This window comes from Ascaphus truei, chromosome 1, assembly GCF_040206685.1.
Source record: "Ascaphus truei isolate aAscTru1 chromosome 1, aAscTru1.hap1, whole genome shotgun sequence".
Lineage (NCBI taxonomy): Eukaryota > Metazoa > Chordata > Amphibia > Anura > Ascaphidae > Ascaphus > Ascaphus truei.
The window spans coordinates 467,751,921-467,765,142 of record NC_134483.1 but is presented as its reverse complement, the minus strand read 5'-3'; the positions used below and the strand labels follow the sequence as shown (position 1 = coordinate 467,765,142).

Genomic DNA, 13,222 nt, shown 5'->3' with positions numbered 1-13,222 from the left:
AAACCCATTCATTATTTTTCAGTGTCTCTTCGGGTAATACCCAGCATACATCTATCCATACTTCTTTGAGTTTTCTGAATTATCTACGCCTTTAGGGTTCAAGTTTCAAATCCATAAGTGAGCACATGCAGGGTAAACTAATCAAACACTTTCCTTTTGAGGCACCATGGAAGGTTCCCTTGTATGATTGTCTTGTTTCTTCCAAAAGAGAAATCATTCTCCTATTGATTTCATTAGAAATGTTCACATCTATTGATACTTGCTGGCCAAGGTAGACGTTGTCTTCAACTTCTTCTAGATCTATTCCATTTATTTCGATCTTTGTAGAGTTGATACATTTGTTGAACATCACTTTGGTCTTGCTGAGATTTATATGGAGGCCCAACTTCTAACTTGCTTGGTTGAGTTCTCGGATTGGTTGCTGGAGATGATCTGGGCTTGTGGCAAAAATAACAATGCCATCTGCAAATCATAGACGACTCAAGTATTCATCGTTGATTTTTTTTTCTTACCAATTTAATGTCCTGAACAATTTTTCAAGTGTTGCTGTGAAAAGCTTTAGTGAAATGGGGTATCCCACAGTGTTGCTAGCCATTAGGGCCCTACAGGGTTAATTTCTCAGTACAGGGGGATAATGTCTCCTCAGTAGGATCTGGGCAATATTAGCTAGGGGGCATGACTTCAGGCAGTGCTATATGTAAAAGTATCTTTGTTAGGTTAATTAGGAACAACTAAGGAGGTCTATCTGGCGAGCAGCAGTTTCTGGGCTAGGTGCCAGGAGGCAGCCAGGCCACAGGATGTATGCTGTGGCTTTAGCAAGATGACAAAGGAGTACTGGACAGCTAATGAACTAAAGCCCTGGGCCAGTTGGCACTCCAGCCCTACAGACTGTAGCACTCAGGTTCTCAGGTTCTATGCACGACAACCCTGGAAAGCCGTCCTAAACACTACAAGTACTGTGTCCCTAGACTGCTAGATGCCGGGTGATATACACTGTTACCAAGTTATACAATAAATCATTACATAGTTAAGTTGAAGCTGGAACACAGTATCCTAAAATAGGGATTTTGGAGGAGCGATAAGGAGGGAGGGATAGGAATGGAGAGTGTGTGAGAGAGGGAATGAAAGAGAGAGGAGATCATGTGTAAAGGGTGTGTTTACCGGATGGCACCTGTTTTCCACCAACAGCGAATGCCTATAAGCTGTAGCCTCCACTTGCTACCTTCAGCTTCAAGGGTGCTTCAGGAACACTTCAAAGCTTTTCTCATGCTCAAGTTAAGTAGTGTTTTTTCCCTATGGTCTTACCTCTCCCTCACGCTTTGAAGCCTAGGCGTTGAAAATTGCTTTTTTTGCCCCAAAATAGGTACATTAAACTCCTTTTTAATTGCGCTTGTGTGCACCTATATACTGTACTAATCTGTGCCAACCGCGTTAAAAAAAATGTTTTTATTTGTTTTGCTGCACGGAAATGGCGCACAGCTGTTAACGGCATGTACTAAAAATATATAATGTTTCTGTGCGACAAAAAAGAAGAAAGTGCATCAACATCGTCCACAAAGTTCAACTTGGCGTAAACCATAAAATGACTCTTAACAGTGTTAGTGCATTTATCATACGAGCTTTATCCCATTGACCTGCATGGGGAAAACAGCCGAGATATATATTTAAACCAAAAGTCTATTGCAGCTGATAGCTCTGGATTGCTAGATCATAAAAATGGAAGAACAATATTACCATAAAAAGCAATATTAACTCTGTTAAATGGCTACGTTAACAAAAAAAGGTTACAAAAATAGCCAGGTTCCCCAGACTCGCCCTATTGCTATGGTGCGGGGAGAATAGGGAAGGTTTCAGCAATGCAGGGAGCGCTCCGGTGTACCGGAGGCTCCGCAGTATCAGAGCTCGATCAGGGCGCCGCCATGTTGTATGCTCGCGCAGCGCGCGGCGGGCTGTGGAGGTGGCTAGGGAGCAAAGGTCACGCATGCGCGGCCACAGGTTGCAAAGCACGCGAAAGAGGGACGGCTCCTATAGGGTGGAGTGTACGGGACTACGAGTCCAAACAGGCACCGCGAAACCAGGTGACGCCAGGGAGCCTACAGGGCGGCCAGGATATCAGGAGGAAGGTTAGAGGTTGCGCAGGTGGAGCACGTTTGTCAGAACCGAGCGGGAGGAGGAAGGAGAAGGAGCTCAATGTGTAGGGAGGCCAACCGCCCTACTCTAGGCCTTATACCCTGGCCCAGTTAGGCCCTGAGTCCCCGTAGAGTGGAGCGGATGTAGGGACGGCCCCAGTAAGGTTACAGTTCCCCTTTACTGTACGTCGGAGAGTCATAAGTACAGAGAGAGTTGCATTATCTGGCCAGAGGTTTTTGCTCAGACCTCCGCGGCCCCAGCAGCAGCCGACCGGGTGGGATCGCCCCGGAAGGTAGTTCCAGTATTCAACCGTCGTCTGATCCTTTGTGAAGCTCCTTGGCAGGCCCGGGCACTGGAGTGCTCGGCAGGTAACATCATCAAGTGCACCAACTATACCATATATTCTATACCAAGACATAGTGGCTGCGCAGTCACACACACATATTTCTCACTTGAGGGTGGGGGAATACTGAGTGTGGGTACTGGACACGGGGTGGGAAGACCCGGTGAAGGGGGAAGCGTCCTGCGAGACGCATTAGTTAGTGTCTCCTCTAAGGAGGGACACCTGTTGGTTATATGCATACTATTGGTTGCGTTAGTAAAGTCATTGGTTATTTTACATGCTGTGTGTGGAGTGATATCTATATATATATATTTGTCCTGCGAGGAACCACTCCCCCTCTGGTGGGAGCCATCGCAGGTGGAGGCGCTGCACCAAGTAAGAGGTTCTCAATATTCCTGCGAGCGCCCCAGGCTCTCCGTGGCGGAGGCTCAGGCCCTGCGAGCCAACAGGTTACACAGCATTGGTAGCGTACTGTATTTACTAGGAAACAGGGCTACACAAGCATTGGGGAATACACCTTTAAAGTGACTGTTTAGCTGTCACAAATGTTATTCTTACATTCTAGTTTAAAGCAGCAGTCCAAGCTGCTGTTTTTTCTTTATTTTTTCCCTTTAATATGTGCTGCAATCCAATTTACACAATGATCAGAAATTAGCTAAATTGCTGATTGATCCATTCTCCTGTGATCGATCGGCGACGATTCTGCTCGGGGTTCACTAAATGGCCGTCAGTGCAGCAGAATATTAAAAGACGCAAAGTTCTGTGGGGAAGATCATGTGACCAGGCAGTCACTAGATACAATTGGTGCACTGCTAGAGAGAGGGCAGGACTCAAAAAGGAGTGTGCCAGAGTCTGTTTCAGAAGAGGAAGGGGATGCAACTTTGTAAATGGTTGCTATAGAAACAAAAAAATGCTTGTTACATTATAATATATTAAAATGTCATTCACAATTGTTTTTTTTTTAAAATGCTACAAGTATTTTGTCATAGTATAGCACAGATTTATTTAAAATAAAAAAAAAACACACACACACATGTAGGATATTGGTTGTACTTCAGCATTAAAGGCAGATATCCAACCATCTGGAGCTTAGTTTTTAAATATTATTTGTTGGTCTGAGCCCGAGGGTGTCAAAATGAAATGCCACCTACTGTACACTTGGGCGAGCCCAGCACACAGATTGGAATGAGATGTATCAAACACTGCGTATCTGTGTATCACTTTTTATCTTCTATGCGTGTAAGAAAAAATAACAACAAACTGCAGGTCTGAGGTGGTGTAAATCTAACAATTTGTGTCAAATGTAAGAAATACTTCTCTTACTGTATATTTGACACAATCACAAGCAGAAAATGGAGCAATGTGTCAAAACAAATGTCCATACCCACTTTCTTTACATTGATACATCTCCCCCTATATGTATTGAACAAAGCGCTTCATGCGAGTTTAACTTCTGTGTCTAATATTTGTAATCTCTTTGATAGTTAAAGATATTTATAAAAGCTTTTCATATTTAGGCTCAAATGTCCAACTCCAAAAAGTATGTCACAAACGTCATGTAATATTCATTACAATACATACTACTTGTGTTAGCGGCTGCAGGAACTTGGAGGTTTCAGTGATTTGGACTGAGTAAAAATGGCAATGATTAAAAATTCACAATGGAGGTTACAGTACATGCAACTGTGATAGTGCTGATTTGGGTGTTAGTGCCTGGAAACTCCCATTGACTGCAATAGAAATTCCTGTATGATAGTGATTAAATCAGCACTCACAGTGTAATGAATAAACCCCAATGTATGACAGTGTACAGGCCGTACAAAAATTATTTTTCTGGAATTGAAAACTGCTGGAGGGTTTACCAGTTTGTGTTGTGACTAAGATTAGAAAAAATATAAAGGCAATTTCTAAAAAAAAAAAACTAAGCATTCATTTTTTTTCCGGATGGCTAAGGACTCGGGCTTCACATATCTAACATTTAAATAAGGAAATTACAATGTTAGGACATTTTTCAACTAAAATGTGATTCACATACAGGACCGATCCTATACCTAAATAAAACACTTCTAATAACACCTTTTTTCATACAGTAAACTGAGGATAGACAAACAAATTAAAATATCGCATACATGTTTTATAGACTTTTTTACATGTTAACTTCTCGCCTGATTAATGTAACCCCTCCTTGCCCGGCCAAAGGAGTGTTACATCGAGGTGGTGCGAATAGGTGCACGTGTCTACGTTCTCTCAGCTCGTTGGCATCTGTGCCAACATGGTGTTGGCATCTTTGCCATCAGTGGTGTTGTAAGCCGTCGGTGGAATAAAGGGGCGCCAGGAACTTTATTTAGGCAAACAGGTGTTTTCTTTATTTTGATATAGTCACTCATTCTTCTTTCCTGGGTGCTCAGGCAGCCTTCCAAGGAGGCACGTGGCTTGTCACCTTACACACACTTGTAATGGATAATTGGCAATCCCTTGCAAGTGATGTGAGGCTTTCCAGCCGCCCACCAGGACTCTGTGCATGGGGTTTATCTCTCATCAAGGATCCCATCTTCCTATCATACTGTGCATGACCCTGCGAGTCCCTACTCTGGCTGGCTGGTGTGCTGTTTGAAGCAGGGTGTGCCCAGGCCTCAGCCTAATCACTTTTCAACCTACTGTCTAAAGGGGGACCTTAACTCCTTAACTACACATAGTAATCCCAGAAGGGGGGTGGTTACATTAAAATGAAAGAACATTAAAGAAAAATCAGGCGTCTCGCAAAGATTTAGAAGTTTAAAGGGTTTGATTTCTTCAAGTAATCTTGAACCTGAAAGAAAACAAAAAGAATATTGGTTAACAAGATGCACTGAAGCCTCTACAGAAATATCTCTACTGTATGCCACATAAAGAAACATGTGTGTAACTTTTCCCCCATTGTAGGGAGAAACCTTGTAGAAGGTTTTAAAAATCATAAAAAGTTTGATCACATTTTTAAAGCAAAAATTATAATGAAATTGTTACATTTAAACAATCACTGGAAAAATCTATTTTAAGAAAAAAACTAGGCCTTTTTTGGTGACCAACAACTCGCTAATGTGGTACATAAATGTGTATTTCTATTTACTGTGTTCATTAGCAAATTTCACTTTTTAGAACTTTTTAAAAAGACATGAGTGAATGGGGTTTTGCTTTCAACATTGGTAATTTTGCACAAGTTTACAATTACAAAACAGATGCAATTTTTGTGGCGAAATAGAACTCTAGTAAAAAAAAAAAATTGACCCCTCTCCCCATTGGAAGAGACAGCTCTGGGCATTGTGGGGCCTTAGGCAAAAAAATACCCCCCAAATTTCAAATGTTAAAGGCTTTATTTTAAAGCACATATTTTTGTACAATAAAAATAATGTATTTATGAAAAAAGCATTATTTTTTTATTATCCCTCTCTCTCTTCTGCACATTTGTTTTCTCTCTTCCTCATCTGCTAATTTGTCTCTCCCCCTACCAATTGTGTATCTGACTCCTTCCACCTCTCTTGCTCTATCATATTTTCTGCTTTATTATCCAGCTTCTCTCTCTCTTATTTTCCTTCTTCTCTCGCTGTTTTAACGTGACGTTATCCCCATTTAACATATCGATAGTTGCAACGTATATCCACAAAGTAATTAGCGTTATGATTCCCTCGCATTAACCAGAGCAATATCGGATTGCTAAATGGACGTCAGGCTGCAAATCATATGCTAATTAGCCATTAACCTAACATCGCATATCCACAAACCTCTGTTACTGTTAGCGCATGGAAAGAATGTAATGTTGCCAGGTGTCCGGTATTTAACCAGACTGCCCGGTATTTGTTTACTCTGTCCGGTAAAAAATGAGAGTTAATACCAGGCATCTGGACGCACTGCGCATGCACTATTAAAGTAAAACAAACGAGCAATGCTTCTGAAGGCGCAGCATGTGATCGTGCAAGTAATAAGGTAGGGGACACAGCGGGGCTTGGGGGCAATATTTATTAGAACATCGTTGTGAAATATGGATACATGTATGTTTTTTGACAAGTTTATTACCGGCAACAAGTGCAGTTTACGCACCTGCTTGGGTGATTACACAGCAGGTGATAGGCGTTTCTGTATGTGTACTAGCCATGAGGATTGACTGCTCTGTGGTACCGTAGAAAGTTTAATTAGCAGGGACTTGGCGCCAATTTAGACTGATTAGTACACTACGGTATATGTATACCCTGTGTGATGTAGGAGCTTGGGAAAGGACCGGGAGGTCTGAAACGTCGCTCTGTCCTGTCTTGTAAGTACCCCTGATGCCTGTGATATAAATTAAAGTGTTCTACTTTAGATACTAACCAGTGAGTGTTGTGAATCTTTTGGATATTTGTTTTATCTATATCTATTTTTGTTGCTGGATGGCGATCCTGGCTGCACTGCAAGCACCCTGACTACTAAGATAAGATAAGTGATTTGACCTATTTTTACCAATTTGAGTGTCCTGAACATTCTTGTTTACATACTGTATATATGTAACGGTGTTTCCCCCACCCGATCGCAGGTAGGGGCCATTACAGGGTGTGTGGTGCATACACCTGCTGGCAACAGGAGGGCTGAGTCGTCTGCCGATGGTAGTGGGGATACAGAAACAGGCTTCTGGGGTTTATACCCCAACCCCACATATCTCTTTAGCAGTGCAGCGCCTCCATATGCCGTGGTCTCCAGGAACTGAAGGTGATCTTCCACGGTAGAACTTATTACCTCTCCCCCCAGTAAGGTCACGCACCAGGCAGGAGGTATATTGCAGAACAGGAACGGGTTTATTACTGCACTCTGCAGTAACAGTTACACAGCAGTATTCTGCCAGATACAGTCTGTCAGTATTCACTGGATGATGGTCCCTGGACCGTCACTACAGGCCAAGGGCACCAACAGCCTTCCTAGCTCTTCCCCACCTCCCTAGCAGAGGCAGAGTTATGGTCCACACTCACTCTCCCCGGAGGGAAAAGCACATGGGAGGCCCAAATCTCAGGCTCAACCACTAACTTTTGTACAGCCAGGAGACGGGCACCCCGTTGTCCCAGCTACAACAGGATGTACCACCCCCTGCTGTCACTCAAGTGCAGTACCAAAGGTGAGGGGGAAAACCCCATACCAACTACTGGCAACCTGATAGGACCAGGGTTTACTGCCAGCCCATTGGGTAGAATAGTAGCCAGGGTGGCCTTGCTGTGTGTATATATATATAGCCCTGGTAGGTTTGGGCTATTATTCTGTCCTCCATCTGTGCAATAATCCCTGGTAAGTGCAGGTTTGCCAGGAGTTAAAATGGGTTTGCCCCAACCACTGTGATTCAGTTGGTCAGAGAAGGTAGTGCTCATGCCTTGTGTCAGTCAAGGACACAGGGGTGGGACTACTGGATCTGTACTAAAGGAATTACCATTTTCCTGTTTAAGGGTTCCTCTCCAGTTTAAATTAAGCTGCCAGGGCTCTGGTAAGCTGAAGGCTCTCCCTTAGAGGAGTGGGGAGATATATTCTTTTGCTCCACAAAGGAGTAAGGGAAGAGAAAGGGACACCTCCTATATCGGACGGGGAGTGTGTCTAGGGACATCCTGGTGGTGAACACCTTTGAGAGTGCTTTGTGCTGTAACATAGACTGCTGTTAACCAGGACAATAAAGAACCCCTTTGTTTTATCTCCTGCCTGAGAGTGGAGTATATTGGGAGGAGAGGGAGATAACTCTTTTGCAGATACTCCACCCTACACAACTGGGGGCTGCACAAGATGGAGGCGCTGCACCATTAAGAAGAATTTGGGCACAGCCCCAGCAGCCTGTCCTGTTATTCCCCATGACGGAAGACTCAGGGCCTCCTGTTACCAGCTGGTATGCACCAACAATACACCTGTGACCAGAGAGCAAGTTCCCCTTGGAGACCCTAGGTGAGATTGGGTGGGGAAAACCCGTTACACACACACACACATATATATATATATAGGTTTTCCCCACCCAATCTCACATAGGGTCTATATATCTATCTATCTATCTATCTATCTATCTATATATATATATATATATATATATATATATATATAATGAGCATACAGCTATATTTGCATATATATATAGATATATATATATCTATATATCTATATATATATGCAAATATAACTGTATGCTCATCTGCATGTCTTAGGCAGGTCTGCAAGACATGCAGATGAGCATATAGTTATATTTGCATATTTGCTTTCCTGTGGAGGGTTTTTGTCACTTTTTTTACTCACCATAACTTAACTCAGTATTATGGTTTATTTATATATATATATATATATATATATATATATATATATATATATATATACACACACACACACACACACACACACACACACACACACACACACACACACACACACACACACATATACATATGTAGCCAGGTCTTTCCCCATGTCCCCTTACGTCCCGGTTAGTAGCGCTTCTGGTGGGAGTGTGAGGCTGCAGCGGGAGCCACTTTGGGGTACTGCGGAGGCGCGTGGATGTCAGGAGGCTGCGAGCAGCACTCTGAGGGGCGACTGGGTTGCAGGGGCTCCGGGTTAGTGCCATCTTGGACGTGATTGCGCATGCGTGAGATCCGGCGCATGCGCAGAGAAGCATAGTTGCGGCAGCCAGAAGGTACAGGCTCCGTAGAGGGACTGCAAGTCCCAGCAGCCTCTGCGGCTGAACACCACATGAATGAGGACAGCCAATAGGACACTAGTATTCCATGCAGCAGGGAATTGATACATTTCGCACACAGAGCACACCAGTCTCTTCATTAGCCACAGAACGGTATCGTCTATTCGTTTTTGATTATTAAGATCAACTAACACGGTACAGATACCTCTCTGTGTGTGTGTGTGTGTGTGTGTGTGTGTGTGTGTGTGTGTGTGTGTGTGTGTGTGTGTGTGTGTATATATTATTATTATTATTATTTTTTTTTAACCTCCCCATTAGTAATGGAGTTTATAAAGAAGAAACATCTCTTTATTTTCAGAGGCTTGTAATGACCACAGTAATAGAATGAGGCACGGATGTCAAGCAACAGGTTTCTACAATAAGGGACTGGTGTGTGTGTTATTGCGGGAGGTGGGTTATTATGTGTATTGGGAGAGGGGGTGTTATTGACTGGGGGGGAGGTGGGAGTGTGTGAGGGAGGTGGGAGTGTGTGTGAGAGAGGTGGGAGTGTGTGTGTGAGAGAGGTGGGGGTGGGAGAGAGGTGGGGGTGGGAGAGAGAGGTTGGGGAGAGAGGTGGGGGTGAGAGAGAGAGGTGGGGGTGAGAGAGAGAGAGAGAGAGAGAGAGGTGGGGAAGAGAGGTGGGGTGTGGGGGACGGGAGAGGTGGGGGGGTGTCTCGCAAGGCAGCCTACACTGTGGGGGAGGGAGCGTCCCAGTGGACACTTTAATCTGGGCCCCAGGAAAGCTACAAAAAAAAAAAAAAGCGCTGCGAACAAATAATAATGCACAAAAAATTCTGTATCTGCCTTAATTACAGCATAATCTACTGCACTTTACTGGTCTATAATGTGTGTTCAGAGACAACATTAGGTGCGCATGTGCACACTACTACTGAACACTGATCCCAGAACCTAAAAATGCAACGGTGAGGTGCCATATCGCATAGCACCGTTTAGTAAATATGGTGATTTGCCCAAATTCTGCAAGTGGATTTGTTGTATACCAAGCCACTCAGAGGATAAACCCACAAACCTATTTTACTCAGAAAACTGCATTTTGTTACTGACACCAATTGAATTCAGTATGTCCTCGCTAGATACAATCACTACTTAAGCTAGTTATACTTGGGAATTTTTCATGTAGGCTGGTAACTCATTAGAACGAGTTACCTAGTTACCTAGTTATCTAGATGTATCTTTCTTACCTCCGCAGAATCAAATCGTAAATCAAACTCGGAAGTCAGGTTAACTCTTTTGACAACATCATTTGCTAGGTGTTCAGTCATTTCCAATGTAATCTAAAAATTGGACAATACATATACTTTAATTTCATTGATGTTACTCTGCTGTTAACAGCTTAGCCAATTAAAGAGTTAGATTTAATTTCTTATCACAGCCATTTTCTTCCATTTCCAACTGGCATAACAGAATCTCTATATATCATATACTCATAAATCACACTGATTTCTTATTACATAATGGGGCCTATGCAGAGAGCAGCGAATTTTACAATTGGCGAGTTTATTAAAAAGTAGCTTTTTTGGAGAGTTTTATTCTCCATATGCAGAAATGTGCGAATTCTGCTATGTTTAACATGAATGCGTGTGGCGAGTTTAAATTGGCGAGATGCGCGCTTCAGAAACGTGTAAAAACAAATTCGCGCCTTTTTTTTTCCCTTTGCTATGGCCGCGAGCGGCAGCTTCTTGCCAATTTTTTCTGGCGAGGCAAAAAGGAGACAATCGCGCCATTTTATTGGCGCGAACAGCCGCTAGATGCCGTTCGCGCCTCTCTGCATTAGGATATTTTTAAAACTGGCGAGATGGAGGTTCTCGCCAGCCGCGAGGCGAGTTTTAGAAATAGAAAAGAAAAATTGGCGCATTTTTCGTAACTCGCCATTTTCTGCTGTTTTCTGCGCGATTTTCTCCAAAAAATGGCGAGTTTTGAAATAGCGCTGCTCTCTGCATAGGCCCCAATATGTTAATCTAGCAAAAACAATTACTGGAAGCAGGGTATAGAACATACAGAATCTAGGTTCAATCGGCACTACTACATTTATAGACAAAAAGAGTGGTGCACGCAGGTGTAAGGGGGAGTGTGCGTCACACACTCCTCTTGCATGCTGGATGGTGGGGTGATGTGATGCAGAGCAGCAGATGAGGTGATCTCTTTCTTACATCACCCTCCTATAAACGAAAGCCTCGGCTATAGTAGGCGCGTCCCACGCGCGCCTGTCAGCCGAGCGATCTGTGGACTGAGATCCACAGCGACGGGGAGGCGTGGCCGTGATGTCACGAGGCTGTTTCACCTTCGTTGGCTGAACCGCTCACGTGACCCGGCCACCGCGTGACAAAAAACAAATTCTGTTGTCTCCTGAAAACGCTGCCGCGCTTCGTCGCGCGCTCTATGGCCTGCCTCATAGAGGTGTGGCCTGTTGTTCACGTGTGGTCACTCGCAGTATAGACGCTGCCTTAGTATTCACAGGTTACAGTGTACTGTAGCTACGGGGCTCCTTTTTGTCTCCTGAAGGGAAGTACCACTCTTATGTGGGAACGGGCCAAGAAGAGCTAAGTGCCCGAGATGTAGCCGGCCCCTTTGATTTTTGGATTGTGTTTTCCTTTTTTGTGTTCTTGTCTTTTTGTCAGTGTGTAGCACTTTTTATTGGGCACTTTATTGTAATATTTTTAGTATGTAAATCAGTGTGTTGTTTGTCTTCCTTGTCCCTCTTCCCCAGTCCTCCTGGGTACACCTCTGTCGGGGGGAGTATGTGTTTGGGTGGTTGCATCCTGACAGTGCCCTGTGTAATATGCTCTGTTTATGAGATTTCTTTTGCTCTCTTTGCATTAAATTGCTTTGCGTTTGGGGCGTGGCCAAGACACCACAGGAGAGAGACGTGCTGCAGCAGAGCTCCGTCCCAAAGGACTAAATAAGGGGGAAAAAGTGAAAAAAATAAATTGAGAAATAACTCCACGGAGGCCAGGTTTGCTAGGGGAAGAAGCCCTCTTTGATCGGTGGGACCCGGTTTCTCACGAATTGGAGCTGAGGTCTTGTAAACAGATATTGAAGAAGACGGGCCCAGATGGAGACCTGCTGCTGAGGAGAGGTGGTGGGGAGAGGCTCAGCGGAGAGAGTGAGTGGATCCTGTCCCTCCCCTGTACTTTACTGTACTTTGCTGCCCGTACAAACTGCTGCCTAACAAAGTAATAAATAAATAAATAAAAACGGGGAGCATCTGGGATTCCTCGGCAGCTGGAGGCTTATCTCCCTCATATCCCTCTGCGCCTGACACTAACAAGATGGCGACCGGAACCGCGCGGGACTTTTGAATTTCAGCGGTTGAAGAGAAGGGCTTGGTGGAGGCAGAGTGAGTGGATCCTATCCCCACCCCTGTACTTTCCTGCCCGTATATATCGCTGCAGAGCCGCTAGACCCAGTAACCCAGTAACAATTAAATAAATAAACTCCCTCATCTCCCTCTGTGCCCGACATTAACTAAGATGGCCGCTGGAGCCGCGCGGGACTGCTGAAACTGCTGAAACTGCAGCTGAAATTCGGCGGTTAAGAAGAAAGGGCTGACGACTGGGAGAGGCAAAAGAAAGAAGCAAAAAAGTGCCCAGAGAGCAAGAGAGACTCACCTGCACCTCGAGAGTGAATGACAAGTGCTCAGGAGAACCGCAACCTCAGTGTCCCTACAGTAAAAATTTCCAAAATGGCCGCTGGACAAAATTAAAGGAACCCTGCACTCAGTCAAACTAATAAACAAAGACTTTTTAAAAAAAAAAAAGGGAAAAAGAAAAATAAGTACACAAGCACACAAACACATAAAATAAAATTATCTGACCCATCTAAGAACAATACCAATACTGGCCAGGTGGATCCCCCCCCCCCCCTGTCAAATGTCCACAACAAACAGACATGAAACCCCAAAGCAAAGAATTAAAAAATACAATATAGGAGGACTTCCGGTAACGATGCCGCACATGGATACATAGATGGAGAGCTCCTGACCCCCTGAAGTCTAATATAACATAATAGAGGTTACTGGACCCCAAAACGCT

General features: G+C 44.0%; 1 protein-coding gene across 2 annotated transcripts in view; it reads right to left on the bottom strand.

The window, feature by feature from the left end:
• Window positions 1-3,456: 3,456 nt before the first annotated feature.
• The window catches only part of LOC142463726 (uncharacterized), a 79,802-nt gene continuing 70,036 nt past the window's right edge, over window positions 3,457-13,222 (bottom strand). For both annotated transcript variants that reach the window (XM_075566629.1, XM_075566628.1), the window contains exons 11-12: window positions 10,373-10,465; window positions 3,457-5,282 (exon numbers count right to left, since the gene is read on the bottom strand). In XM_075566629.1, the coding sequence (XP_075422744.1) occupies window positions 5,241-5,282; window positions 10,373-10,465 (135 nt within the window). In that variant the 3' untranslated portion in view covers window positions 3,457-5,240. The remainder of the gene's footprint in view (window positions 5,283-10,372; window positions 10,466-13,222) is intronic.